The sequence below is a fragment of the Lithobates pipiens genome, unplaced genomic scaffold (assembly GCF_037356315.1).
Source record: "Lithobates pipiens isolate NorthernLeopardFrog02 unplaced genomic scaffold, aLitPip1_a1.2 Scaffold_23, whole genome shotgun sequence".
Lineage (NCBI taxonomy): Eukaryota > Metazoa > Chordata > Amphibia > Anura > Ranidae > Lithobates > Lithobates pipiens.
In genome coordinates, this window is record NW_027507785.1 from 37,044,847 (window position 1) to 37,071,595 (window position 26,749).

Below are 26,749 nucleotides of genomic sequence, written 5' to 3' on the forward strand. Positions count from 1 at the left end.
GCATTACTGTGTCTCTGTGTACAAATCTAGCTCCATAAAGGCATGGTTTGATATGTTTGGTGTGGAGGAACTTGAGTTGCCTGTACAGAGCACTGATTATACATTAAAAGAACAATGCGGGAGGACCTTTAATACATATATATAGATGAAAGGGAGTTTAAGGATTGACTAGATGAGATAGAAGATGTAGGTAAGGGAAGATGAAGAAGAAAGAATTTTTGATTTGCAACAGTGGGCCCCCCTCCTATCTTGAAGATCATTTCTTCCGGACCAGAAGGTCCTTTTCTGTTCCAGCATTACTTGAGTTGCCTGTACAGAGCACTGACCTTAATGCTATTGCGAGCCAGGTCTTCTCCCCAAACATCAGACCTTTACAAATGTTCCTTTGCTTGAATGGGCACAAATTCCCACTGACACCCTCCAACATCTTTTGGAAAGCCTTCCTAGAAGAGTGAAGTTGGTTATAGCCACAAGGAAGAGCAACTCCATATTAATGCCGATGGTTTTGGAAATGGGATGTTCAACAAGTTCATATAGGTGTGATGGTCAGGTATCCACAAACCTGTATAGAGCACTGACCTTAATGCTATTATGAGCCACGTCTTCTCTTCCAAGATCAGTATCAGACCTCACAAATGCTCTTTTGCCTGAATGGAGAGAATTATACATTAAAATAACATTGCGGGAGGACCTTTAATACATATATATATACAGTGGTGTGAAAAAGTGTTTGCCCCCTTCCTCATTTCCTGTTCCTTTGCATGTTTGTCACACTTAAGTGTTTCGGAACATCAAACCAATTTAAACAATAGTCAAGGACAACACAAGTAAACACAAAATGCAATTTGTAAATGAAGGTGTTTATTATTAAAGGTGAAAAAAAATCCAAACCATCATGGCCATGTGTGAAAAAGTAATTGCCCCCTAAACCTAATAACTGGTTGGGCCACCCTTAGCAGCAACAACTGCAACCAAGCGTTTGCGATAACGTGCAATGAGGCTTTTACAGCGTCCTGGAGGAATTTTGGCCCACTCATCTTTGCAGAATTGTCCTAATTCAGTTGCATTAGAGGGTTTTCGAGCATGAACGGCCTTTTTAAGGTCATACCACAACATCTCAATAGGATTCAGGTCAGGACTTTGGCTAGGCCACTCCAAAGTTTTCATTTTGTTTTTCTTCAGCCATTCGGTGGTGGACTTGCTGGTGTGTTTAGGATCATTGTCCTGCTGCAGAACCCAAGTTCGTTTCAGCTTGAGTACACAAACAGATGGTCGGACATTCTCCTTCAGGATCTCTTGGTAGACAGCAGAATTCATAGTTCCTTTTATCACGGCAAGTCTTCCCGGGCCTGAAGCAGCAAAACAGCCCCAGACCATCACACTACCACCACCATATTTTACTGTTGGTATAATGTTCTTTTTATGAAATGCAGTGTTCCTTCTACGCCAGATATACTTGGACACACACCTTCCAAAGAGTTCCACTTTTGTCTCATCGGTCCACAGAATGTTGTCCCAAAAGTCTTGGGGATCATCAAGATGTGTTGTGGAGAAATTGAGACGAGCTTTGATGTTCTTTTTGCTCAGCAGTGGTTTTCTCCTTGGAACTCTGCCATGCAGGCCATTTTTGCCCAGTCTTTTCCTGATGGTGGAGGCATGAACGCTGACCTTAACTGAGGCAAGTGAGGCCTGCAGTTCCTTGGACGTTGTTGTGGGGTCTTTTGTGACCTCTTGGATGAGTCGTCGCTGCGCTCTTGGGGTAATTTTGGGCGGCCGGCCACTCCTGGGAAGGTTCACCACTGTTCCATGTCTTCGCCATTTGTGGATAATGGCTCTCACTGTGGTTCGCTGGATTCCCAAAGCTTTGGAAATGGCTTTATAACCCTTTCCAGACTGATAGATCTCAATTACTTTCTTTCTCAATTGTTCCTGAATTTCTTTGGGTCTCGGCATGATGTGTAGCTTTTAAGGATCTTCTGGTGGACCTTACTGTGTCAAGCAGCTCCTATTTAAGTGATGCCTTGATTGTGAACAGGTGTGGCAATAATCAGGCCTGGGTGTGGCTAGAGAAATTGAACTCAGGTGTGGACAACCACAGTTATAGTATGTTTTAACAAGGGGGGCAATCACTTTTTCACACAGGGACATGATGGTTTGGATTTTTTTTCACCTTTAATAATAAACACCTTCATTTACAAATTGCATTTTGTGTTTACTTGTGTTGTCCTTGACTATTGTTTAAATTGGTTTGATGTTTCGAAACACTTAAGTGTGACAAACATGCAAAGGAACAGGAAATGAGGAAGGGGGCAAACACTTTTTCACACCACTGTAGATGAGAGGGAGTTTAAGGATTGACTAGATGAGATAGAAGATGTAGGTAAGGGGAGATGAAGAAGAAAGAATTTGTGGTTTTCAACAGTGGGTCCCCCTCCTATCTTGAAGATCATTTCTTCCGGACCAGAAGGTCCTTTTCTGTTCCAGCATTACTTGAGTTGCCAGGTCTTCTCCCCCAACATCAGACCTTTACAAATGTTCCTTTGCCTGAATGGGCACAAATTCCCACCGACACCCTCCAAAGTCTTTTGGAAAGCCTTCCTAGAAGAGTGAAGTTGGTTATAGCCACAAGGAAGAGCAACTCCATATTAATGCCGATGGTTTTGGAAATGGGATGTTCAACAAGTTCATATAAGTGTAATGGTCAGGTATCCACAAACCTGTATAGAGCACTGACCTTGATGCTATTATGAGCCAGGTCTTGTCTTCCAAAGATCAGTATCAGACCTCACAAATGCTCTTTTGCCTGAATGGAGAGAATTATACATTAAAAAAACAATGCGGGAGGACCTTTAATACATATATATATAGATGAGAGGGAGTTTAAGGATTGACTAGATGAGATAGAAGATGTAGGTAAGGGGAGATGAAGAAGAAAGAATTTGTGGTTTTCAACAGTGGGCCCCCCTCCTATCTTGAAGATCATTTCTTCCGGACCAGAAGGTCCTTTTCTGTTCCAGCATTACTTGAGTTGCCAGGTCTTCTCCCCCAACATCAGACCTTTACAAATGTTCCTTTGCCTGAATGGGCACAAATTCCCACTGACACCCTCCAAAATCTTTTGGAAAGCCTTCCTAGAAGAGTGAAGTCGGTTATAGCCACAAGGAAGAGCAACTCCATATTAATGCCGATGGTTTTGGAAATGGGATGTTCAACAAGTTCATATAGGTGTGATGATCAGGTATCCACAAGCCTTTAGCCATAAAGTATATTCAGGTAAAATCATTTATCATCTTCACTAATGCTGGGAAAAATACAACTGCCATAAGGTATTTTTTTTTGTTTTTCTGCAGAGAACAGACAGGGTTTATTGCACTGAAATCTAAACAGCAGTAAAACTAGGGAAGGTGCTGATCTCAGCGATATGCAGGGATGAGGCTCTGATAAACGCAATGGGTAAAGGCAGGTACACACATACAGGTGTCCTCCTACTGAACCTGCAGAAACTTCCTGAGGGCATGCTAAACCACGAGAATAGAACACACCGTAAGAAACGTTACATTCGAAGACACTCGTCTTATTGTTATCCTATTAATCATCATAACTCGTCCTCATTAAAACGAGCAAACAGACCCACGCAGTAATTTTCACCTTCCCACTTCAGGAAAAACAAGTTTGACTAACAGTTCACACCTGTGTTATCAGCTACTCATAAGTGGTATGGTACAGTACAGTGCTGGGACAAGGTCTTCTAGAGCCTAGGGCGAACATGCCAAATTGCACCCCCCCCCCCCAAGATGTATGAGTATTATGTGGCAATAAAAATCCTCCTCAGCAAAAAAACTGAGCACTTACCATTTCACTCCCCCTAAGTATAATTTCCCAAATCATTCCCCCTGCTGAAATCCCCCCTTCCAGTAGAAATCTTTGCCCCCCATCCCCCAAATGCCCCCCCCAAAAAAATTACCCCTCCTAGCACAAATTCTATACCCCTAAAAAATTCCCAATTTCCCCCCCCCCATATCCTCCCTCTAAACACAAATCTTCTTCTCTCATTCCCCCTCCCAACACAAAGCCCCCTAAATTAACACTCTTAGCATACCACCACAAATTTTCCCTCCTAGAACAATACTTACCCTCTGCCACCCTCCAAGTTCCCCCTTCCAACACAAATCCCCTGCCTCCAATCTCCTTGCAGTGCCCCCTTGACCTCACATGATACCACAGTGTCCAGCCGCCCCTTCTGCCCACCCCTTGTCCTGGCCCTGGTACAGTATAATCTTTGTAATCATTATAATCCATGTCCAGTATCCGTATCAAATCCAAGTCAGTCGAGTAACCTTCCTCAACCTTTTTAATCTGAAAAAACCTTCAAAAATAATGTTTAAGTCTTGGGGAACCCCTGTTAAAACAAATTCATCAGGGGTCATTGGGAAAAATGCCCCTTACATTAGTGGCTATGGGGAAGAATGGCACCCATACAGACATTCAAGATCACTGGGTTCTGAAAACTGTCAAGTGGTACTGACCCTGAAACTTTGGAGGCTCCATCCAATGAGAGGTAAATTAGCCATAGGTAAAGGAACCCCTAAAAACCTCTAGATCGGCGATTCTCAACTAGGGTTCCTCCAGAGGTTGCTAGGGGTTCCTTCAGCATTGGGCAATTTCTGCCTCTCAGATAAGTTCCCACTGACACCATTGATATTTTTAACTATCTGTAAGGAGGTAATTCTTCCCAATGACCACAAGTGTAAGGACCATTCTTCCCACTGACCATCACACTAATGTATCATGAGTTGTAGATTTATAATTTTTTACCTGGCGTTCCCCGAGACCGGAGAACTATTTCAAGGGTTCCTCTGTGTTGAAAAGGTTGAGAAAGGCTGCTCTAGATGAACCATAGGGCTCCATGAAATCCTGGTAGAGAATGGCTGCATTAGAGAACAGAAATAGCCTGAAACTATCCAGTCCTTTAATATTCTAAACGTTTCCAGAAAAATTACAGCTGGAGCTTATAAGGATATCAGTTATTTTTTCTATCTATCTATCTATCTATCTATCTATCTATCTATCTATCTATCTATCTATCTATCTATCTATCTATCTATCTATTCTTATCTCTCTCTGCCTTCAATATCCCAATAATTCTTCCAATAGCGAAGAGTTTTGGGTTCCTCTAAATGTTTTAAAAGATATATTGGAGTCAACTGGCAGCTTTTATTTGTCCTAGGACTTCTGTAGGTGGTCCATAGGGAAACGTATGAGGTGTGCCAATTTAATTCCCAGAATGGACTGTAAAAAAAAAAAAAAAACAGGAGCATTGTCATGGTGGAGAATCCACTTGTCTGGCCAGAGTTCTGGTCTTTTCCTCCAAACTGATTGCTGTAACCTTTTTAGAAATTCCAGGAAACGATGTTGGTTTACTGTTGTACCATGTCCTATGCATAGTAAACTATCCGCTTGTGATAAAAAAAAACACACCAGCATACACCAGTGTACGAGAGTTCGCACTCTGTCCACATTTGCATCCATTCTTTGCGTTTCTGACTGCTCACTTCTTGCGTCATCGTGGACATCTTCCCGCCCTTCCTTAAAATACCTATGCCATTCAAAAACACTTGATTTTGCCATTGAATGTTCACCATAAGCCTGTTATAACAAGGTTTCACTAGAACTTTTCCCAATTTTCACGCAAAATTTGATGTTAATCCACTGCTTCAGATCCCTGTCACTCATTTTCCACCAACAGTGCAATGCACACACGTGTTACTTCTACTACTCCGTAAAGACTGCGTCAACTGGTCCAAGACCTAGGGGAGTGCAAGTTAGAACATGTCAGAACACGCACGAGTGTGAATGGCTGTGTGACTCGCCACCATAGTGCTACACCGCAGCCATTCTGGGAATTAAATTGTCACACCTTGTACATATAGCATAAGAAACAGAAGCATCACTCCACATATACATGTCCAGAATGGATGCACCCCTCTTTCCTCCATGGTCGTCCAAGCATTCGGCTACTTGTCTTTGTTCTGGACTGGTTTTCTGATGGTGACAATGTGTGTTGTCATGAGTCTATCGGGGGCACACGTGATAGGATGACAACGCAAGAATTGTAAGACAGTTGTCTTCCCATGACAGGAAGTCTCTGAATATGGATCATTATGGCACCATCACCAAGTAACAGCTTTTGAAATACCACATATTAAGGCTTAAGCTTCGTACACGCGATCGGATTTTCCGACGGGAAATGTTTCAATGACAGGCTGTTGTCGGTAAATCCGACCATGTCGACAATTGTTAGATTTTCCGCGGACAAATGTTGGATAGCTGGTTTTTTAATTTTCCGTGGACAAATGTGTGTTGTCGGATTTTCCGAGCGTGTGTACACAGGTCCGTCGGACAAAAGTCCAAAGTACAAAAACACATGCTCGGAAGCAAGGACGAGACAGGAGCGGTTCATAATGTTCATAGTGTTTATAATGGAGAATTAACATTTCGTTACGCGGCAAATTATGAAATCTCCAAATGCAGCGCACAATTCTCTTCTTCTTTAATGGGATAATAATGAAGCTGCTTTGCTGGTGATACTGATGGAGTTCTGCCAAACGTATTTAAAAAAGCTTTTTTTTGTTCCCTAGCGATATCAAGAATAATATTATTATTTTTTATTTTTTTTTGGTCAAGTTACCACAACACCATTTTATGCATCTTTTTGACCCCAGATCTCATATGCAAGTGGACCTGTCATGCTTTTTTCTATTACAAGGGATGTTTACATTGCTTGTAATAGGAATAAAAGTGACCCAAATTCTTTTTTTTTTAAAAACAGTGTAAAAATAAATTAAATAAACAAGAACATTTTTTTTTTAAATGCCCCATCCAGACGAGCTCGTGCACAGAAGCGAACGCATACGTGAGTAGCGCCCGCATATGAAAACGGTGGTCAAACCACACATGTAAGGTATCGCCGCGATCATTAGAGCCCTAGGCCTCCTCTGTAACTCAAAACATGCAACCTGTAGAATTTTTTTAAATGTCGCCTATGGAGATTTTTAAGGGTAAAAGTTTGACTACATTCCACGAGCGGGCACAATTTTGAAGTGTGACATGTTGAGTATCAATTTACTCAGTGTAACATTATCTTTCACAATATAAAAAAAGAATTGGGCTAACTTTACTGATGTCTTATTTTTTTATTCAAAAAACTGTTTTTTTCCAAAAAAAGTGCGCTTGTAAGACCGCTGCGGTGTGACAAAAAGTATTGCCACGACCGCCATTTTATTCTCTAGGGTGTTAGAAAAAATGTATAATGTATGGGGGTTCTACGTAATTTTCTAGAAAAAAAAAAACATGTTTTTAACTTGTAAACACTGAATCTGAAAAAGAGGCCTGGTTCTTAAATGGTTAAGATACCTCTCAACTCATCTCAACTCAACTCAACTCCAAGGCCAATAATAAATTAAACGTTATCTCCTCCGATTTCGCAACATGGCTGGTTGATGAACGGCCGTTCAGAAACGAACTGAAAAGCACGAAATGAAAAGTGCGAATCGGCACTCACGAAACTTCTACTAACACGAAATTAGCAGAAGGAGCCCAAAGGGAGGCGCTAAAGAGCTGAAAAAACAACGTAGTACATCACCACGTTTGTAATTGTTGGCCAACAATTGTATGCCGTGTGTATGCAAAACCAAGTTTGGGTCAACGCCCTTCGGACAAAATTCCACGGTTTAGTTGGCCAACAATCCAATCGTGTGTACGAGGCTTAATATGAGATTTTATTTAGTTGGGTTTGGATTTATGTTATCTTCTGTTGTGGTAAGCAGAAGCTCCCACATCTTCATTCACTTTTAACAAGAACCCTCAAATCTTTCCTCTAACGCGGAGCGTGTTTCTGTGCTTGGAGCCAAGCTGGAGATAGCAGTTTGAGGCCGGTTGCCTCGTGTGCAACTACTTGGCCATTTTTGTTGCAACTTTTTATATTGAGCAGAGACCCTCCACCGGCCTACATTGGGGGGTTCAGTGCTGGGGCTTCCTACTTTCCTGGTGAAAAAGGAAAGCCCATTTGGAATAAAACCTTTCCTTTGAGAAATTTCATTCAGTGCTGATCTTCTTCTGAAAATGCTTATTGTCTGTTATGCCAACCTGCAACCCAAACCAACCAATCAGCATCCATATTCTACTATTCTACTATACTATTCTTGTTATTTCCACTGAACTGACTGTATCAGGCTGAACGGTGATCTTATGCTGCACTGTGCACAACGCTCTGACCCCTTGCACTGCTTTACTGGATTAGTCTGAAAGTTTCCAGCATTTTCTCCTTATCAGTTTGTTGGAAAGCAGAGCGCAATTTGATACTTAAATGGCCTTTTTATCTCTCATAGTTATAAACTCCTGCTGGAAACCACCTGAAATGTTAGGGAAATCCACAATGAACCCGAATCTTGTGACAGGTCACTGGGACAAAACCCTGAGAACGGGGACAATGGACATTCCACGGAAGTAACGCAATATACTTATCATTTGATACTAGAAACTGTGAGCACTGCGGACGCTCGGGCAGGGCTCTTCTCCCGGGTTTTGGTTTTCTTCTTGTTTGTCTAGTATTTGTCAATTTCATCCCTTTATCATTTAACTTACAGCTCCGTAATGTGAGTGCTTTACATATAAAGGATAATAAATATTGTATGAGAAGTCCTGCTCTCTCTTAAATTGAACCCGTGGTCCAGCTATGGATATTCAACTGTTTGCATATTCAGGATAAGTGAACTTTGGAATCTCTGCAGCTGCAGGTACTGTGATGTAATTCATCTTCAAAGATCACAGCACAAATTCTGAAGTATTTTCTGAGAGGATCAGCTCAATCTGATGGAGAAGCTAACCTACTTTCCCCCTCTGAGTAGTGACTCAGCGTTCCGTGTTCTCTCCTATTCCAGCAGTACTGCTCCCCAATAGTGAGTAAGCTTCCCCTGCTCCCCCTCCCAACAGTGATCCAGACCTAGATTCTAGATCCAGATTCCATTGCTTCCTCTCCCAACAGTGACTCTGCTTCCTTCCTCCTCCCAAAAGTGCCTCTCCTATTCCTCTCACAGTGACCCAATTTCCCCTCCCAACAGTGATCCATATTTCCTTTCTTCCTCTCCCAACCATAACTCAGGCCCCCTCCCAACAGTGACTCAGCTCTCCTGTTCCTCTCCCAACGGTGACTCAGCTCTCCTGTTCCTCTCCCAACGGTGACTCAGCTCTCCTGTTCCTCTCCCAACGGTGACTCAGCTCTCCTGTTCCTCTCCCAACGGTGACTCAGCTCTCCTGTTCCTCTCCCAACGGTGACTCAGCTCTCCTGTTCCTCTCCCAGCGGTGACTCAGCTCTCCTGTTCCTCTCCCAGCGGTGACTCAGCTCTCCTGTTCCTCTCCCAACGGTGACTCAGCTCTCCTGTTCCTCTCCCAACGGTGACTCAGCTCTCCTGTTCCTCTCCCAACGGTGACTCAGCTCTCCTGTTCCTCTCCCAACGGTGACTCAGCTCTCCTGTTCCTCTCCCAGCGGTGACTCAGCTCCCCTGTTCCTCTCCCAGCGGTGACTCAGCTCTCCTGTTCCTCTCCCAGCTGTGACTCAGCTCTCCTGTTCCTCTCCCAGCGGTGACTCAGCTCTCCTGTTCCTCTCCCAGCGGTGACTCAGCTCTCCTGTTCCTCTCCCAGCGGTGACTCAGCTCTCCTGTTCCTCTCCCAACGGTGACTCAGCTCTCCTGTTCCTCTCCCAACGGTGACTCAGCTCTCCTGTTCCTCTCCCAACGGTGACTCAGCTCTCCTGTTCCTCTCCCAACGGTGACTCAGCTCTCCTGTTCCTCTCCCAGCGGTGACTCAGCTCTCCTGTTCCTCTCCCAGCGGTGACTCAGCTCTCCTGTTCCTCTCCCAGCGGTGACTCAGCTCTCCTGTTCCTCTCCCAGCTGTAACTCAGCTCTCCTGTTCCTCTCCCAGCGGTGACCCAGCTCTCCTGTTCCTCTCCCAGCGGTGACTCAGCTCTCCTGTTCCTCTCCCAGCTGTGACTCAGCTCTCCTGTTCCTCTCCCAGCGGTGACTCAGCTCTCCTGTTCCTCTCCCAGCGGTGACTCAGCTCTCCTGTTCCTCTCCCAGCGGTGACTCAGCTCTCCTGTTCCTCTCCCAACAGTGACTCAGCTCTCCTGTTCCTCTCCCAACAGTGACTCAGCTCTCCTGTTCCTCTCCCAGCGGTGACTCAGCTCTACTGTTCCTCTCCCAGCGGTGACTCAGCTCTCCTGTTCCTCTCCCAACAGTGACTCAGCTCTCCTGTTCCTCTCCCAACAGTGACTCAGCTCTCCTGTTCCTCTCCCAACAGTGACTCAGCTCTCCTGTTCCTCTCCCAACAGTGACTCAGCTCTCCTGTTCCTCTCCCAGCGGTGACTCAGCTCTCCTGTTCCTCTCCCAACAGTGACTCAGCTCTCCTGTTCCTCTCCCAGCGGTGACTCAGCTCTCCTGTTCCTCTCCCAGCGGTGACTCAGCTCTCCTGTTCCTCTCCCAGCTGTAACTCAGCTCTCCTGTTCCTCTCCCAGCGGTGACTCAGCTCTCCTGTTCCTCTCCCAGCGGTGACTCAGCTCTCCTGTTCCTCTCCCAGCTGTGACTCAGCTCTCCTGTTCCTCTCCCAGCGGTGACTCAGCTCTCCTGTTCCTCTCCCAGCGGTGACTCAGCTCTCCTGTTCCTCTCCCAGCGGTGACTCAGCTCTCCTGTTCCTCTCCCAACAGTGACTCAGCTCTCCTGTTCCTCTCCCAACAGTGACTCAGCTCTCCTGTTCCTCTCCCAGCGGTGACTCAGCTCTACTGTTCCTCTCCCAGCGGTGACTCAGCTCTCCTGTTCCTCTCCCAACAGTGACTCAGCTCTCCTGTTCCTCTCCCAACAGTGACTCAGCTCTCCTGTTCCTCTCCCAACAGTGACTCAGCTCTCCTGTTCCTCTCCCAACAGTGACTCAGCTCTCCTGTTCCTCTCCCAGCGGTGACTCAGCTCTCCTGTTCCTCTCCCAACAGTGACTCAGCTCTCCTGTTCCTCTCCCAACAGTGACTCAGCTCTCCTGTTCCTCTCCCAACAGTGACTCAGCTCTCCTGTTCCTCTCCCAGCGGCGACTCAACTCTCCTGTTCCTCTCCCAGCAGTGTCTCAGCTCTCCTGTTCCTCTCCCAGCGGCGACTCAACTCTCCTGTTCCTCTCCCAGCGGTGTCTCAGCTCTCCTGTTCCTCTCCCAACAGTGACTCAGCTCTCCTGTTCCTCTCCCAACAGTGACTCAGCTCTCCTGTTCCTCTCCCAACAGTGACTCAGCTCTCCTGTTCCTCTCCCAACAGTGACTCAGCTCTCCTGTTCCTCTCCCAACAGTGACTCAGCTCTCCTGTTCCTCTCCCAACAGTGACTCAGCTCTCCTGTTCCTCTCCCAACAGTGACTCAGCTCTCCTGTTCCTCTCCCAACAGTGACTCAGCTCTCCTGTTCCTCTCCCAGCGGTGACTCAGCTCTCCTGTTCCTCTCCCAGCGGCAACTCAACTCTCCTGTTCCTCTCCCAACAGTGACTCAGCTCTCCTGTTCCTCTCCCAACAGTGACTCAGCTCTCCTGTTCCTCTCCCAGCAGTGTCTCAGCTCTCCTGTTCCTCTCCCAACAGTGACTCAGCTCTCCTGTTCCTCTCCCAACAGTGACTCAGCTCTCCTGTTCCTCTTCCAACAGTGACCCAGCTTCCCCTTCTCCCCCTCCCAACAGTAGCTCAGCTTCCTCTGGTCCCTCTCTCAATAAAAACCCAGCTTCCACTGCCTCGTCTCCCAACAGTGACCAATTTTCCCCTGCCCCCTCTCAATAATGACCTAGCTTTCCTTGCTTCCCAACCCAACAGTGACCTAACTTCCTCTGCTCCCTCTCCCAACAGTGAATTAAAGTGTTATTAAACTCACAACAGTAAAATAAGTGTGTATATGCAGTAAAGCATGCTTGTTATACTCACTGTGGAACCTAAAGGGTTAATCCTCTGCATTCTAGAAAAAGGCTGTTTGATCTTGTGTTCTCTGGTCCTCCCCTTCTTCCACAGTCCCAAATTCATCTTCTTATAAGAAGAAAAAAACAGCTGCACACCACAGGAACGTTCCAACAATATTTTTCCCCAAAAATAGCAATAAACTGCCAACAAAGACAGAGTGTAGGAACCCAGATGACGACGCATGCGTTTCACACTGACCTCTTCTTCTTTGTCTACACGCACAGATCCCCGTTCTCGCTGTGTCATGAGCGATCGCGGGCGCCCTGGGTCATCGCGCCCGCTGGGCACTCGCATCGGCTCCGGGGGCGAGCAGCGGGTGCACGCGGGTGCCTCCGGTGGCGCGTGTACACTCCTAGTGGCCACAGGGAGAAGTGACGTAACATAACGTTGTTTCGCCCAGCCGCACCATTCTGCCGCAGTGAAACTGCGGCAGCTGGTCGGCAAGTGGTTAAATAGGGGATTAACTCCAGAGATAAAATGATAATTCTCTCGCTCTACAAGACTCTGGTCCGGCCGCACCTGGAATATGCTGTCCAGTTCTGGGCACCAGTCCTCAGGAAGGATGTACTGGAAATGGAGCGAGTACAAAGAAGGGCAATAAATCTAATAAAGGGTCTGGAGTTAGTTATGAGGAAAGGTTGTGAGCACTGAACTTATTCTCTCTGGAGAAGAGACGCTTGAGAGGGGATATGATTTCAATTTACAAATACCGGACTGGTGACCCCACAATAGGGATAAAACTTTTCCGTGAAAGGGCATTTAATAAGACACACTGCTATTTACTAAAATTAGAGGAAAAGCGATTTAACTGGAAAATGCGTAGAGGGTTCTTTACGGTAAGAGTGGTAAGGATGTGTAATTCCCTTCCACAGGCGGTAGTCTTCAAAAAACTATTAGATAAGCACCTGAACGACTGCAACATACAGGGATATACAATGTAATACTGACATATAATCACACACATAGGTTGGACTTGATGGACTTGTGTCTTTTTTTGACCTCACCTACTATGTAACTATGTAGAGTGCTGAACAAAAAAAAAAAGGAAAACGCGAACCCTGTATGGCCAGCTTTAGCAGCTCAGCTACACGGCTTCCCTTGCTCAGCAGGGGCTCAGCAGCTCAGCCTCCCATTGTTCCTCATAGGCCTCTTGCACCCAGTACTGATGTTTGAGTATTTCTGGATGTAATTTCAGGCATTTGCATTCCACATATTTGTACGTATGCGCAAGGCAGGGGCAAGGGGTGGGCAAGAGGGGAGGTTGCCCTGGGCAGAATATTTTATTGCAGGGATGTAGGCGCCCTGACCTTAACCCTAAGGGAAGGGGGGCGCAGTCTGGCATCTTTGCCTGTGTGCTGGATGGCCTTGTCCTGGCATTGTGTATGCGGGTTCGTAATTATAATACATTCCTTATGGCAAAATCTATATGAAAAGTGTTTTGAGCGACTGTATCAGCCTCTTTGCGAGAGCAATAAAATTAAAAAAATTTAAAGCAAAGGATGAAAAAACAGCAATTAAAAAAAAAAAAATCACTCACCCCCGAATACACACACACACACACATATCACTATAAATATGTGTGTGTTGGGTGCGTATGCGTACGAAAACAACAATTGCAATGCATTTTAGGTATCACGTGACACTAATAATTCAAGGTATCGTTCACTGTTAACTCTAAACTGATGAGCTGCGAATACTTTTATAGAGTCTCCCTTGGAAAATTTTACAGAAGCATGCAAGTTTGAGGCTTCAGGGGTTGCAAAGGTTCGCATTTTACCTGCTCTGTGCAAGGGTTTTGCACAGAGCAGCCCAAATCCTCCTCTTCTCTGGTGCCCCGTCTGAGCTCTTGGCTCCTCCCCTTCATCGGGTGCCCCCACGGAGAGTCGATTTCCATGGGAACACCCGTGTAGGTGCAGTCCCAAGTCGTGCTGCTGTGTCTATTGACACAGACAGCAGGACTCGGCCCCGTCCCCTGCACTCGTGTCACTGGATTTGATTGACAGCAGCGGGAGCCAATTGCAATCAATCTATCCAATGAAGACAGAGACAGCGGCTGGAGCCGCTGGACTCGTGATCGTCGCTGGAACGGATGGGTTCAGGTAAGAAAAGGGGGTGGGGGCACGATGCAGCAAAGAAGGTTTTTCACCTGTAAGTAGGTTATTCACCTTCATGCATTAAGGTGTAAAACAATGAGACTTTACAACCCCTTTAATATGCTTGATTTTTTTTATTTTTACAAAATTCTGAGTTTGAAAGTCTTTATAAAAAAAATAAATTTATGACGGCCCCAGGGCTCTTTCCTTATGCACTAAACTTAATTTGATTGTATTTTTTACTGAAAATATAGATTTCAAAGGCAACAGCACTTTTATTGTGTGAATTTTAAAATTGCAACTTCCCCTATTTCAGAAAATATATAATTTTTTTGTGGAGTTTTAAATAAACTTCAGACCTAAAATGTGCATTTTAACATGGCGCAAAAACAGAAAAAGTGTCTCCAGCAGCAAACGGGCAAAGCTGAACACCATACTAAACCTATTTCCTAATATTCCCTGAATGCTAAATTATATACAAGTTACCAGTGCAAATCTTGAGATATGCATGTAGCGCCCCCTTGTGGCAGGTTGTTTAGCCAGTTCCTGCTGCATCACCTACAGAATATTTTCAGTGATGGAAGGTCTGTAGACCCTTTAGCGAAACCACCACTCTGGTTTACTACTCCTCTGCCTTCAGGCTACATCAGGGAACCCTTGTTCACATACACAAGAGGAGGTCCTAAGCTTACATTGGTTCCAAGTTTAGTCCTAGGGGGTCCTGTCGAACACATTGGCCCATGTGACATTGGGTTCCCAGCAGTGGCGTAGCTAGAACCTTCAGGGCCCTGGGGGAAGAAACCATGAAGGGCTCCCCCTGACCCTCAGCCGAGGCCTTTCCCTCTGACCCCGGTGGCGAGTGCGACCTTTGTGACCCTGGTAGTTCTGCCAGGGTCAGTAAATTATTTTTTTTTTGTCTTTTTACCTTTTTTTTATTACAATAATATATTCTTTCTTACAATTTTCTTTAGGAACCCCATTGGGGGGCTTTGGTGAAATATCAGGGGTCTAAACAGACCTCCGATGTTCCACCTTTGAGACAGAGAAAGGAGATTGAGGACACAGCCCTCCAGTCTCAATTTCTGCAGTCTCAGCAGCACAGAATGAATGGACAGGAATAGCTCTGTACAGAGCTTTCCCGCTCATTCACAAACTTAAGCATAGTAAACACAGTTTACTATGTTTTAGTTATGAACAGACAGAATCGGTACAGATCACTGACTCTCCATTCACAAAAGCAAGGGGCTGGGGGAACCTGGGCATAGGGGGGCTAACAGAAAGAAGTCTCTTAATTTTCCTCCTACAGCAGCCGAATGCACACTTCTCCTCTCCCTCCTGCAGGCATTTAGTGGCTGCAGGAGGAAAATGTATAGATCAGTTCCACTATATGCAGCTGTCCCCACTGCTCCTCCTATCCAGTCGTACAGGAGGGGGAGGGGAGCACACAGGCACCTGCAGCATGGGGCCGGGTTGCAATTGCAACCCCTGCGACCCCTGTAGTTACACCCCTTGTTCCCAGGCTCCCATATGCATGGTACTACAGGGTGATCCTTCTTACCACCACCAGGCAGGCTGACCCTCCTCTACTGAGCCACCACCCATTCCCCGACCAGAACATGTCTAAAAAAGTCTTTGCTCCCCAGGTATAGGCTTGCTCTCCCTTTCCATAAGAATAAGAATTTTAACTTAAACTTTTTCTTTACCTAACAGAAAGTATATGCAACAGCTCAGTGTTCACCGTTGTCTTTTTTTAAAAATGGCTCCATCTTTCGTGGCTGACCCAGTCCAGGTCCATCACTTACCCCAGGGGTTATTTACTCCAAGCCCCTCATCTCTAGACTGTCTCTAGCTCTCATGGTGGGCTGCACTATTGCAGAGATTGTTGTCCTTAGCTTACCACTAATTCAGTTAAAAAAACATGCCGTTCACCAGGCAGGCAAATCACATAGTCAACCAGGCAACAGCAATGGGCTAAAAGATATGTAAAAGACATGTTCTGTTGGAAATTTTGTTCCCATCCATTGTAGGAGCTCTTTCATTGGGGCTGACAAACTGGGGGATCTGCACTCATGGCTATAGGATATGGCTTGTCCACACTAATTTAGAAAATAGGCTGCTCTTTTGGCATAGCCGACATGAAGGCCCCTGCCATGGTCAGGCTGGTCCTCTGACGAACAATAGGTAGATGCTATCTCTTTTTTTTTTTTCTATTTCCTTTTTGCGGATTTTCCTCCTTAGCGTACGAGGAATGAAAGCTATTTGAAAACAGGAAATATCATGGGTACGGCTGAAAAACAAAGAAAACATCTAAAGTTTCTTTTGTTGCAACGCTGGAGGAAATGGCCGTCCATTTGGCTTGCTTGGTGTGAATGTCAGATAAACAGATTTTACTTAGAAAATATCTCACAGCACGACTCCGAAATATCTTCGCTTGGCGGACGCAACATAAAATAGCATCAGCATTGGAGCTGTGAAAATAATTGAAAGCATCCAGTAGAATGGGAGAGATTGTAGGTGAAGAACTGTAATATGTAGGAATGAAAGGAAGCCCATGGATTAAAAATGTAAAATATTAACAACATACAAAGCCATCCGCAACTTTGTCCCCAGCTATATCACCAACCTAATCTCAAAATACAGGTATTATCCAAACCATCAATTCTGTCCTTCCAAGAGCTCATGCTCCCCAACTCCCTGGACACATACTCCCACGATTACCTCCAGGACTTCTCCAGAGCCTCTCCTATCCTGTGAAAACTCCCTGCCCCAATCTATGTTGCTCTTTCCTACTCTGCCCCATATTTAAGCAAGCTCTGACAATCCATCTCTTTAGGGAAGTCTATCCCGGGAACTCCCTGCCCCAATCTATCTGGCTCTTTCCTACTCTGCCCCATCTTTAACCATTTCAGCCCTGGAGGATTTTTCTGGCCAAAGACCAGAGCACTTTTTGCGATTCGGCACTGCGTTGCTTTAACTGATAATTGTGAGGTCGTGCGACGTGGCTCCCAAACAAAATTGACGTCTTTTATTTCCCACAAATAGAGCTTTCTTTTGATGGTATTTGATAGCCTAGGTTTTTATTTTTTTGCGCTATAAACAAAAAAAGAGCGAAAATTTTGAAAAAAACGCATTATTTTTAACTTTTTGCTGTAATAAATATCCCCAAAAAATATATTAAAAAACATTTTTTTTCCCTCAGTTTAGGCTGATACGTATTCTACATATTTTTGGTAAAAAAAAAATCGCAATAAGCATTTAATTGATTGGTTTGCGCAAAAGTTATCGCATCTACAAAATAGAGGATAATTTTACGGCATTTTTATTAATCTTTTTTTTTTTACTAGTAATGGCGGCAATCTGCAATTTTTGTCATCACTGCGACATTATGGCAGACAGATCGGACAATTTTGACACATTTTTGGAACGGTTCACAGTTATACAGCGATCAGTGCGATTAAAATTGCACCCATTGCTGTGTAAATGTGACTGGCAGTGAAGGCGTTAACACTAGGTGGCGCTGTAGGAGTTTAAATGTGTCCTGGTGAGTGATTCTAACTGTAGGGGGGATGGGCTAGCTGTGACACATCACTGATCATAGCTCCCGATCACAGGGAGCTATGATCAGTGACACTGTCACTAGGCAGAATGGGGAAATGCTTGTTTACATTGGCATCTCCCCGTTCTTCCTCTCCGTGAGACGATCGCGGGTATCCCCATGGACATCAGGTCCACGGGACCCACCATTCGACTCATGGAGCTTGCGGTGGGCGGCTGGTCTGCAAGCGGTTAAGCAATCTCTGAAAATCCATCTCTTTAGGGAAGTCTATCCCGGGAACTCCCTGCCCCAATCTATCTGGCTCTTTCCTACTCTGCCTCATCTTTAAGCAATCTCTGAAAATCCACCTCTTTAGGGAAGTCTATCCCGCATTTTCCCAACAACTGAATTTTACTTTCTCCATCATAACATCCCTCACAGTTATTGCCTTTTGTATCATCAAAAAGATAAAAATATGGAATGGGACTTTGAATTAGCACCAAGATTTATATCATAATATCATAGAGTAAAATAAAAATATTTATTAACATATATCCTTAATAAACACAAAATTGCCTAGACACGATAAAAGCAAAAATGTAATGAGCAAATATTCAGATACCCCATACACCATATCTGTAACATAAATACATTTGCTATTTATGTGTATTTATATTACCGATATCACCACTGTAGCAACCCCCTGAAGAAGACTTACGACTTGTTGAGTTGAAACGCATCAGTTTCCTATATATGTCTTGTGTTGAAGATGTCTTGTACTTTACATGTGGTTTATCTGAATATACGCTCATTACATTTTTGTTTTTATCATGTCTAGACCATTTGGTCTTTTTTAGGGATATACTGTATATCAATAATATTTCAATTTTACTCTGACATTGTGATATAATTCCTGGTTCTAATTCAAACGCCTATTTCATATTTTTATCTTTTTGATGTTACTACATATGGATGTGACACCCGTGAATTTATATGGGGTCTGATGAAGACTTAACTAACATAATTTGTATCATTTGCCTCTCCCTTTTAGATTGTAAGCTCTCATGAGCAGGGCCCTCCTAACCCTCTTGCCATGCATTGTATCAGCACTGTACTGTCTCTCTTTATTTTGTAAAGCACTGTGCAAACTGTTAGAGCTATCTAAATCCTGTGTATTAAAAAATATATTACCCCAGCATTTCATATTCTGGATATCTGTCTGTTGTACCATTTGCATATGTTAAAAATCCTCCTGTTCCCTTTGTATTTTTTCCTTTGTATAAAATACCTGGTGATCCTGCCAGTCCCCCTGCTTTCCTATTTCAAACTAACTATGATAGGCATGAGAGAATCAGACCTGCGCTGACGTGCCCCCTGCACAGCCATTCACGTGGAAGATCAGTTTCCTGCTTTTTCTCCACCCCCCACCTCTCTAATCTTCTTAAGCTACATGTAAACTAGCCTACCCTGACCGCGGCCATGGGAAAACGCAAAACGTGGCCAAATGTTTTTGCCTCTTTTAGCGTTTTTCTGTGGCCAGCGGTCAAAACTTTCCTATCCTGAACGCGATTCTTCGGCATTCAGGAGAGGGAGGTATTTAGACACATAGGGGTTGATTTACTAAAAGCAAATAGGCTGTGCGCTTTGCAAAGTGCAGTTGCACTCTACAAGAGCATTTGCTCCAGAGTTTAGTAAATGAGCAGAAACTCTGCTGACTTCCATTATCCAATCATGTACAAGCAAAAATGCATTTTTTTTTTAATTTTCCTTGCACGTGATTGGGTATTCTTTGCAAAGTGAAACTTTACCTCATTTACTAAGCTCTGGAGCAACTGCACTTTGAAAAATGCATAGCCTATTTGCCTTTAGTAAATCAACTCCAGAGGGAGGTATAAGTCAATATAGGGGTTGGTTTGCTAAAACTGAAGTGTGCAAAATCTGGTGCAGCTGTGCATGGTAGCCAATCAGCTTCTAACTTCAGCTTCTTCAATTAAGCTTTGACCAAAAAACTTAAAGCTGGTTTCTGTGCAAAGCTGCACCAGATTTTGCGCTCTCCAGCTTTAGTAAATCCCCCCATAGGCTTTTATGGATATGAGTTTAGAAGCTTTGGCATAAAAACACCAAAAGCTCCTAAACTCAAGTTTAGGAACTGCCAAAGTACATAAAACCTTAGGCAGCAAAGAACAGAGATTATGTCATCACTTATGGAAAAAAAAGGTATTTAGAATTTTCTTTTATAGATACAGTATACACAAATGCTTTGCTTTTCATTTCTATTTTATTCTGAATGGGTTGTTTGAAAAGGTAAGGGTTCACATTTTTTTATTTTTATTTTTTCACTGTGTTCATTCACTAAAAGAAGGGGCTTTTAAATGACACATTTATTGGCGGCACCTTCCCCCGCTCTCCATCCTGAACATTCCCCTGTGTGCCTGCAGCAGCCGGCAGAAGAGGAAAGCCAGTAGTGCTGCAAGAAAGCCCACAGGGAGCTCACAGCAGCTTGCATGGGGAATCAGATGTGGGCAGGACAGGGAGGGGGAAGGGTATCGCAAGGGGGCACCTGCAGGAATGATGCAATGTATGTCTCCCCCCTCCAGCAGCTGAAAGCTGGCAGGAGGGAGAGGGGGAGAAACTGTCTTTAAGCTGCTGCAGGGAGCCGCACAGGGCATCGTTCCGGCAATTGTCACAGTACCAATCATCCTTACTGTCCTGCTCACATCCAATGCCCCGCTGTGTGCCCAGGCCCTGTACAGGAGTACAGGTAGTCCCCTGCCCTCCCTATCCCCAAATCATACCAGGTCACATGCCCTCAACGTTGGTAGGGTACCTTTCCAGGGGGCACCCTTTCCCCTGGCAAAGTATGTTGTCCTCATTATGATGGGGACAAGTGCCTCTTCTCGCAACCCTGGCTCAGTGGTTGTGGGGGTCTGTGGGTAAGGGGGCTTATTGGAATCTGGAACCCTCTTTGAATGTACCACATGCTCACCCCTAGTAATTTATGTGGTTCCAAAGACTGCAGACTATATACAGTGTATACTAGAAGTAGGTTCAGACTCTATTTTACATGCTCTTTTAGGCCATGGCCAATATTTAGTGCGTGGCTACAACCTATTTTCTCTGTGGCACAGTTGCAAAAGAGAGGAGCCGTACGATGTCCTTGATGTCCGCCAGACACCCACGATTGCCGATAACAGAGCAGGACCATGGATCTGTGAGTGTAAACACACAGATCCATGCCCTGTCAGGTGAGAGGAGACCGATCGTGTGTTCCCAGTACAGAGGAACACCGATCGGTCTCCTTCCCTTGTGAGTCCCCTCCCCCTACAGTTAGAATCACTCCCTAGGTAACACATTTAACCCCTTGATCGGCCCCTACTATTAAGCCCTTCCCTGTCAGTGACATTTATACAGTAATCAGTGCATATTTATATCTCTGATCGCTGTATAAATGTGAATGTTTCCAAAATAGTGTCAAAAGTGTCTGATGTGTCCACCGCAATGTCGCAGTCACGATAAAAATCGCAGAGTGTCCGCCATTACTAGTAAAAAATAAGAAAATAATAAAAATGCCATAAATCTATTCCCTATTTTGTAGACGCTATACCTTTTGCATAAGACAATCAATATATATGCTTATTGTGATTTTTTTTTTTTACCAAAAATATGTAGAAGAATACGTATCAGCCTAAACTGAGGAAGACGCTTGTTTTTTTGTTTTTTTAAATTGGGATATTTATTATAGCAAAAAGTAAAAAATATTGTGTTTTTTTTCAAACTTGTCACTCTTCTTTTGTTTATATCGCAAAAAATTAAAACCACAGAGGTGATCAAATACCACCAAAAGAAAGCTCTATTTGTGTGTGTGTGGGGGGGATGTAATTTGGGTGCAGTGTTGCATGACCGCGCAATTGTCATTCAAAATACGACAGCGCTGAAAATTGGCCTGGGCAGGAAGGGGGTGAAAATGCCCAGTATTGAAGTTGTTAAAAATGAATAGCAGTTTGCAGTGCTCAGATGCAGTCTTGCCCGGCGTTAAAACAAGAGAAAAGAAAAAGAAACTTTCCAAGTGGAAAATCAAACATTACTGAAACAAAAAGCACTCCATAAAGGGCGTACGATAAACAAAGGAAAAAAAAAGATAAACATGACTTTCATTTTGAATACAACATACTGTAATGAATAATGCCCCCCCTTCTTATTTATCTCTTGGATCACATCCAGGTCAAAGAACAAATAAACAAAATTAAAATAACTGGCATTTTTTAGTTATGACTATTTACAGCCAGCAAATATTTTGAGTTTTGATTGTATTGTTTTTCTTTAAATATATTTTGATGACTTTTTCACATTCTACAATATATCACGCATTCTCAGCCAGGAGCTTCCGGAACACTCCAGAGGTTGCTAGGGGTTCCTTGTACTAAGGATGACGGACCCCCCCCCCCCCCCCAATCTCATGGCACCTGTATGGTTCCAGGTTCAACGCTGCTACAGCTCTCTGCAAGTCTCCATGCACCTTAGTGTAGCACAACAACCTGCGCAAAATCGAGAAATTATTTGTATAAACACAAGATGCACAAAAGATGCTTGTGGTGTCACTCATTGGTAATGGCAGTGCAAGCAAAAAACATGTTCTTACAAGGGCAAAAATGTGCAAAACGCGTGGTACTAAAAAGAGAGGAATGAACAATGCTCAAAAAGGTACATGAGATTCTTTGCCACATTTGGCACACATGGGGCAGCTCATTGAAATGAATGGGCTGCCCTACTCAAGAAGCAAAAAAAAACACACAAGTGCAACACCCGATGCAGCATTACAATAGTGTGATTGGAACTTAAGGGTGGCATTTTTTACACTGATCATCACTGTAAGAAGTGCATTCTTCCCCCTGACTGCCAATGTAAGGAACATTTTTTCCCCCCAGCTGTCAATGTAACGGAGTCATTTTTTCCACTGATCCCCAATGTAAGGGGCATTCTACCCACTGACCACCAATGTAAGGGGCATTCTACCCACTGACCACCAATGTAAGGGACATTCTTCCCACTGACCACTAATGTAAAGAGCATTCTTCCCACTGATCACCAATGTAAGGGGCATTCTTCCCACTGATCACCAATGTAAGGGGCATTCTTCCCACTGATCACCAATGTAAGGGGCATTCTCCCCACTGATCACCAATGTAAGGGTCATTCTTACCACTGATCACCAAATGTAAGGGTCATTCTTACCACTGACCACCAATGTAAGGAGCATTCTTACCACTGAAGATCAAAGTAAGGAACATTCTTCCCACTGACCACCAATGTAAGGAACATTCTTCCCACTGATCACCAATGTGATGAAAAATGTTCCCACTGACCACCAATGTAAGGAACATTCTTCCCACTGATAACCAATGTGATGAAAATGGGGATGGAGAACGCACGGGGTCTGGCCAGAGGGTCGGGCCCCTGGCCTTCTGGCCTAGATTGGTGTAGTTCTAGCTCCATACAGTTATTCAGGATAGAACACTGGCTCCTCCTTTGTGGGGGGGGGGGGGGGGTGGTTAGTATCTCCTGAGTGTAATTAGGAAGGAGGCATGAGAGTGAAGGTCGAGTCTTCATCCAGGGCTCTCCCTAAGTTCCCAGAACTTCAGGCCTTTCTGTGGAGTGGGGGCTGCGCTGGTCTGGGTTTGTTGGTCAGGGTTGGGACGAAAAGCCAGTGGTGAATGTGCCCCTGGAGTGGCATTCCAGGCGTGCCATAGCTTGCCCACAAGTGTTGAGTGCACTTTGAGATTTGGCACCTTGGTCACTTCACTACACACTTTTTTCACACCTGCCTCTAGGGCCAAGCCTAGCTAGGACCAGAGGAATTATTGATTCCTGGCCAAAGGGCTGGCCATTGTGCAAAATGGTCACTTTTCACTTCTCCCACCTTCCTTCTCCCCACTTTCTTTTTATTTAACCCAGTGTTTGTCACTTTTGTGTATATTTTTGTTTGGTGTCATGTTTGTCACAGTGTGATGAGTAGGGTGTGGGCCCTCAGGCCTATTCTGAAAGTCTTGGGAGGGGGTGGACATAGGCCTTTTGGCTTGGTTCGCCCTCTCTCATGTGGTCTCCCTTTGGGGTAGTTCCACCTAGTACGAGGGTGGGTCTGTTTTGGCAAACCCTCCACAGAAAGGGGATCCATCTGGTTTCGGCCAGAAGGACCCATGTGAAGTACCCCAGTCCTCGTCTGGAGCCTAACACCCTGGGGAATCAGGGTAAGGTCCTTCCCTAGCGGAAGACAGTGTAACACCCATTGCATATTTTGTGTTTCACTCTTTATGTGTGTGTACTTTTTTTGGCACCGGGTGGAGTTTTTTGGGTGTGTTTCACACACCACTGGCTTTTCAAAAAAAAAAAAAAGACGGGCCACCCCTCTGCTAAAAATGCCTATATCTACAACTCATGGTACATTAGTGTGATGGTCAGTGGGGAGAATGTTTGTCATACTTGTGGTCATTGGGAAGAATTACCCTCTTTACAGATAGCTAAAAAGATCTATAATGTCAGTGGGAACTTATTTGAGAGACAGAAATTGCTCATTACTCAAGGAATCCCCAGCAACCTCTGGAGGAACCCTAGTTTAGAAACCCTGAACTAGATGATGCTGGACATCCTTCAGTTGCAAATTCTAATGCACATTGTGAGAAGCTCACAGTGTGCAGTAAGCAATTTCAGTGTAGGAGAGGAGCCCGTGCAGCTGTGCAAGAAGGCTGGGGGTCAGATTTAAATTTACAGCTTTCCTTAACAACTTCAATACCAGGCACTTTTACCCCCTTCCTGCCCAGGGCAATTTTCAGCTTTCAGCGCTGTCACACTTTGAATGACAATTGCGCGGTCATACAACACTGTACCCATATTACAGTTTTATCTTTTTTTGCACAGAAATATGCCTTGTACACACGGTCGAAAATTCAGACGTAAAAGGTCCAATCGGATTATATTGTCAGAAAATCTGATCGTATGTGGGTTCTATCGGACTTTTTCCATCGGAAATTCTGACGGAAAAAATTTGAGAGCAGGATGTCAAATTTTCCGATCGTTTGTAGAGAATTCCGATTGGAGAAAGTGCCACGCATGCTCAGATCAAATTACGAGACCAAAGCTATCGGCTACTAGCCTCAACGTAGTCCTGTCACAACGAACGAACATCATCACGTTCCGAACAATCGGATTTTCCGTCAACTTTGTCCGACCGTGTGTATGCTACACCAGTTTAAGACCATGTGTACAAGACAATAGAGCTTTCTTTTGGTGGTATTCAATCACCACTGGGTTTTTCATTTTTTACTAAAAAAGAAAAGTTTCTGTCAGAAAATGTTGTAAAAAAGTAATTTTTCATCTTCATGGATGTGCACTGGTGAAGCGCCAGTGATGGGCACTTCTAGGCTGCACTGATGGGCATTGATGGACACTGAACTGGCACTAATAGGCAGCACTATTAGGCACTGATATGCAGCACTGATGAGTAGACATGTGCAATTAGTTTAGTTCCGATTTAGTTGTTTTTTTTTTTTTTTTTACGAATTTCGACAAATTTGTTAATTCGGAAACAACTGAATAAACAAAAACCCTTTTAACAAATTTTTAGGAATATTCGTAAATCTAAACATTCGATAATTCCTACATTCAAAAATTTGTAAATTCATGAATTCGAAAATTCCTAAATCCATAATCTCGGAACTTCGTAAATTAGAAATTCAAAAGTCTAAAAAAAACTGAAAATTCTAAAATCTGAAATAATAACTAGCTATTAAATTATAAGTATTGGAATTCCCTTTTAAATTTGTCGTACACAAAATCGGAATTTTGGCCAGCAAAAGACCGATGAGAGCTTTTTGTCGGAAAATGCGATTATGTGTATGCTCCATCAGAATTTTGCTGGCCAAATTTCCGCTAGCAAAAGATTGAGAGCAGGTTCTCAATTTTTCAGACGGAAAAAGTTTCTATCGGAAATTCGGATCGTGTGTATGCAATTCTGATGCGCAAAAACTCACACATGCTCAGATTCAACTACGAGATGGAAGCTATTGGCTACTAGGTATTAAATTTCCTTTTTCTAGTCCCGTCGTAAGTGTTGTACGTCACCGCGTTCTTGACGGTCGCAATTTGGTGTGACAGTGTGTATGCAAGACAGCTTGAGTGAAATCCTGTCAAAGTTCCGTCGGGAAAACCATCAGAGCTTTTTTCGACCAAAATTCCGATTGTGTGTACGCGGCATTAGTGAACATAATAAATACAAATTTATCCGAAGTTACAAATGATCTGAAATAATGAATGCCATATCTAAACGAATGGAACGTAATGAATTAATAATAATAAATAATAATAAAAACTTTTAGCCTGTGACTGGACAGTGAAAGAACAAGCAACACAGTGATAGGCTCAGCTCTCTGTCACTCTGCTCTCCTCCTATCAGCGTGCTTCTTGTCAGCACATGAGCTGATTGGTTTCTTGTGCTGCTTTTCCCTCTTACACTCCAGCCCTGCTGTATAAGCTAACACTAGATCAAATTCAAATGCTTACACTGCTTTTAACTTAAAAAAAAATATGTTCAATGATGAATTAATGATTACAGAGCTGCAATAATGCGTTTACAGTTCAGGATAGATTTTCAAATAATAAAACAGTCGGTCTATACTTCTTTTGTTGGCTTGTATTGTAATAACATTTCAAAACTCTGCTCACTGTCATGTTTGTTTTTCCCAAAACAGAGCCATGCTCCATTATCTCATCGTGTTACTGGCAGTGGTGAAGCAAGGCACCCCAAGCCACCGCCCCCTAGAGGAATCTCCTTGTGTAACGGTATGAAATAAATGACTATAGGCAAGCATTCTGAGTACAGATCCTCAAGTATTTATTTGTCCTGTGTTCTTTTCATTAAACACATAATTCATATTCTCCGCACCCAGGCTAAAATATATATTATTTTCAGACACAAAACACTTCTGTAAGGTTAGTCTGCAGTTAGTGGGCCTTATATACTTTAGGAAGACACCGACATAGACACTGGAAACACATTTTCCTATGAAGAATGTTGCATTAGGTACCCCCTTTATAATGAATGGGCTGT

General features: G+C 44.0%; 1 protein-coding gene across 2 annotated transcripts in view; it reads left to right on the top strand.

Moving 5' to 3' along the window:
- The window catches only part of LRRC32 (leucine rich repeat containing 32), a 72,150-nt gene that overhangs the window by 16,651 nt on the left and 28,750 nt on the right, over window positions 1–26,749 (top strand). For both annotated transcript variants that reach the window (XM_077451427.1, XM_077451428.1), the window contains exon 2: window positions 26,391–26,481. In XM_077451427.1, coding sequence (XP_077307553.1) covers window positions 26,395–26,481 — 87 coding nt within the window. In that variant the 5' untranslated portion in view covers window positions 26,391–26,394. The remainder of the gene's footprint in view (window positions 1–26,390; window positions 26,482–26,749) is intronic.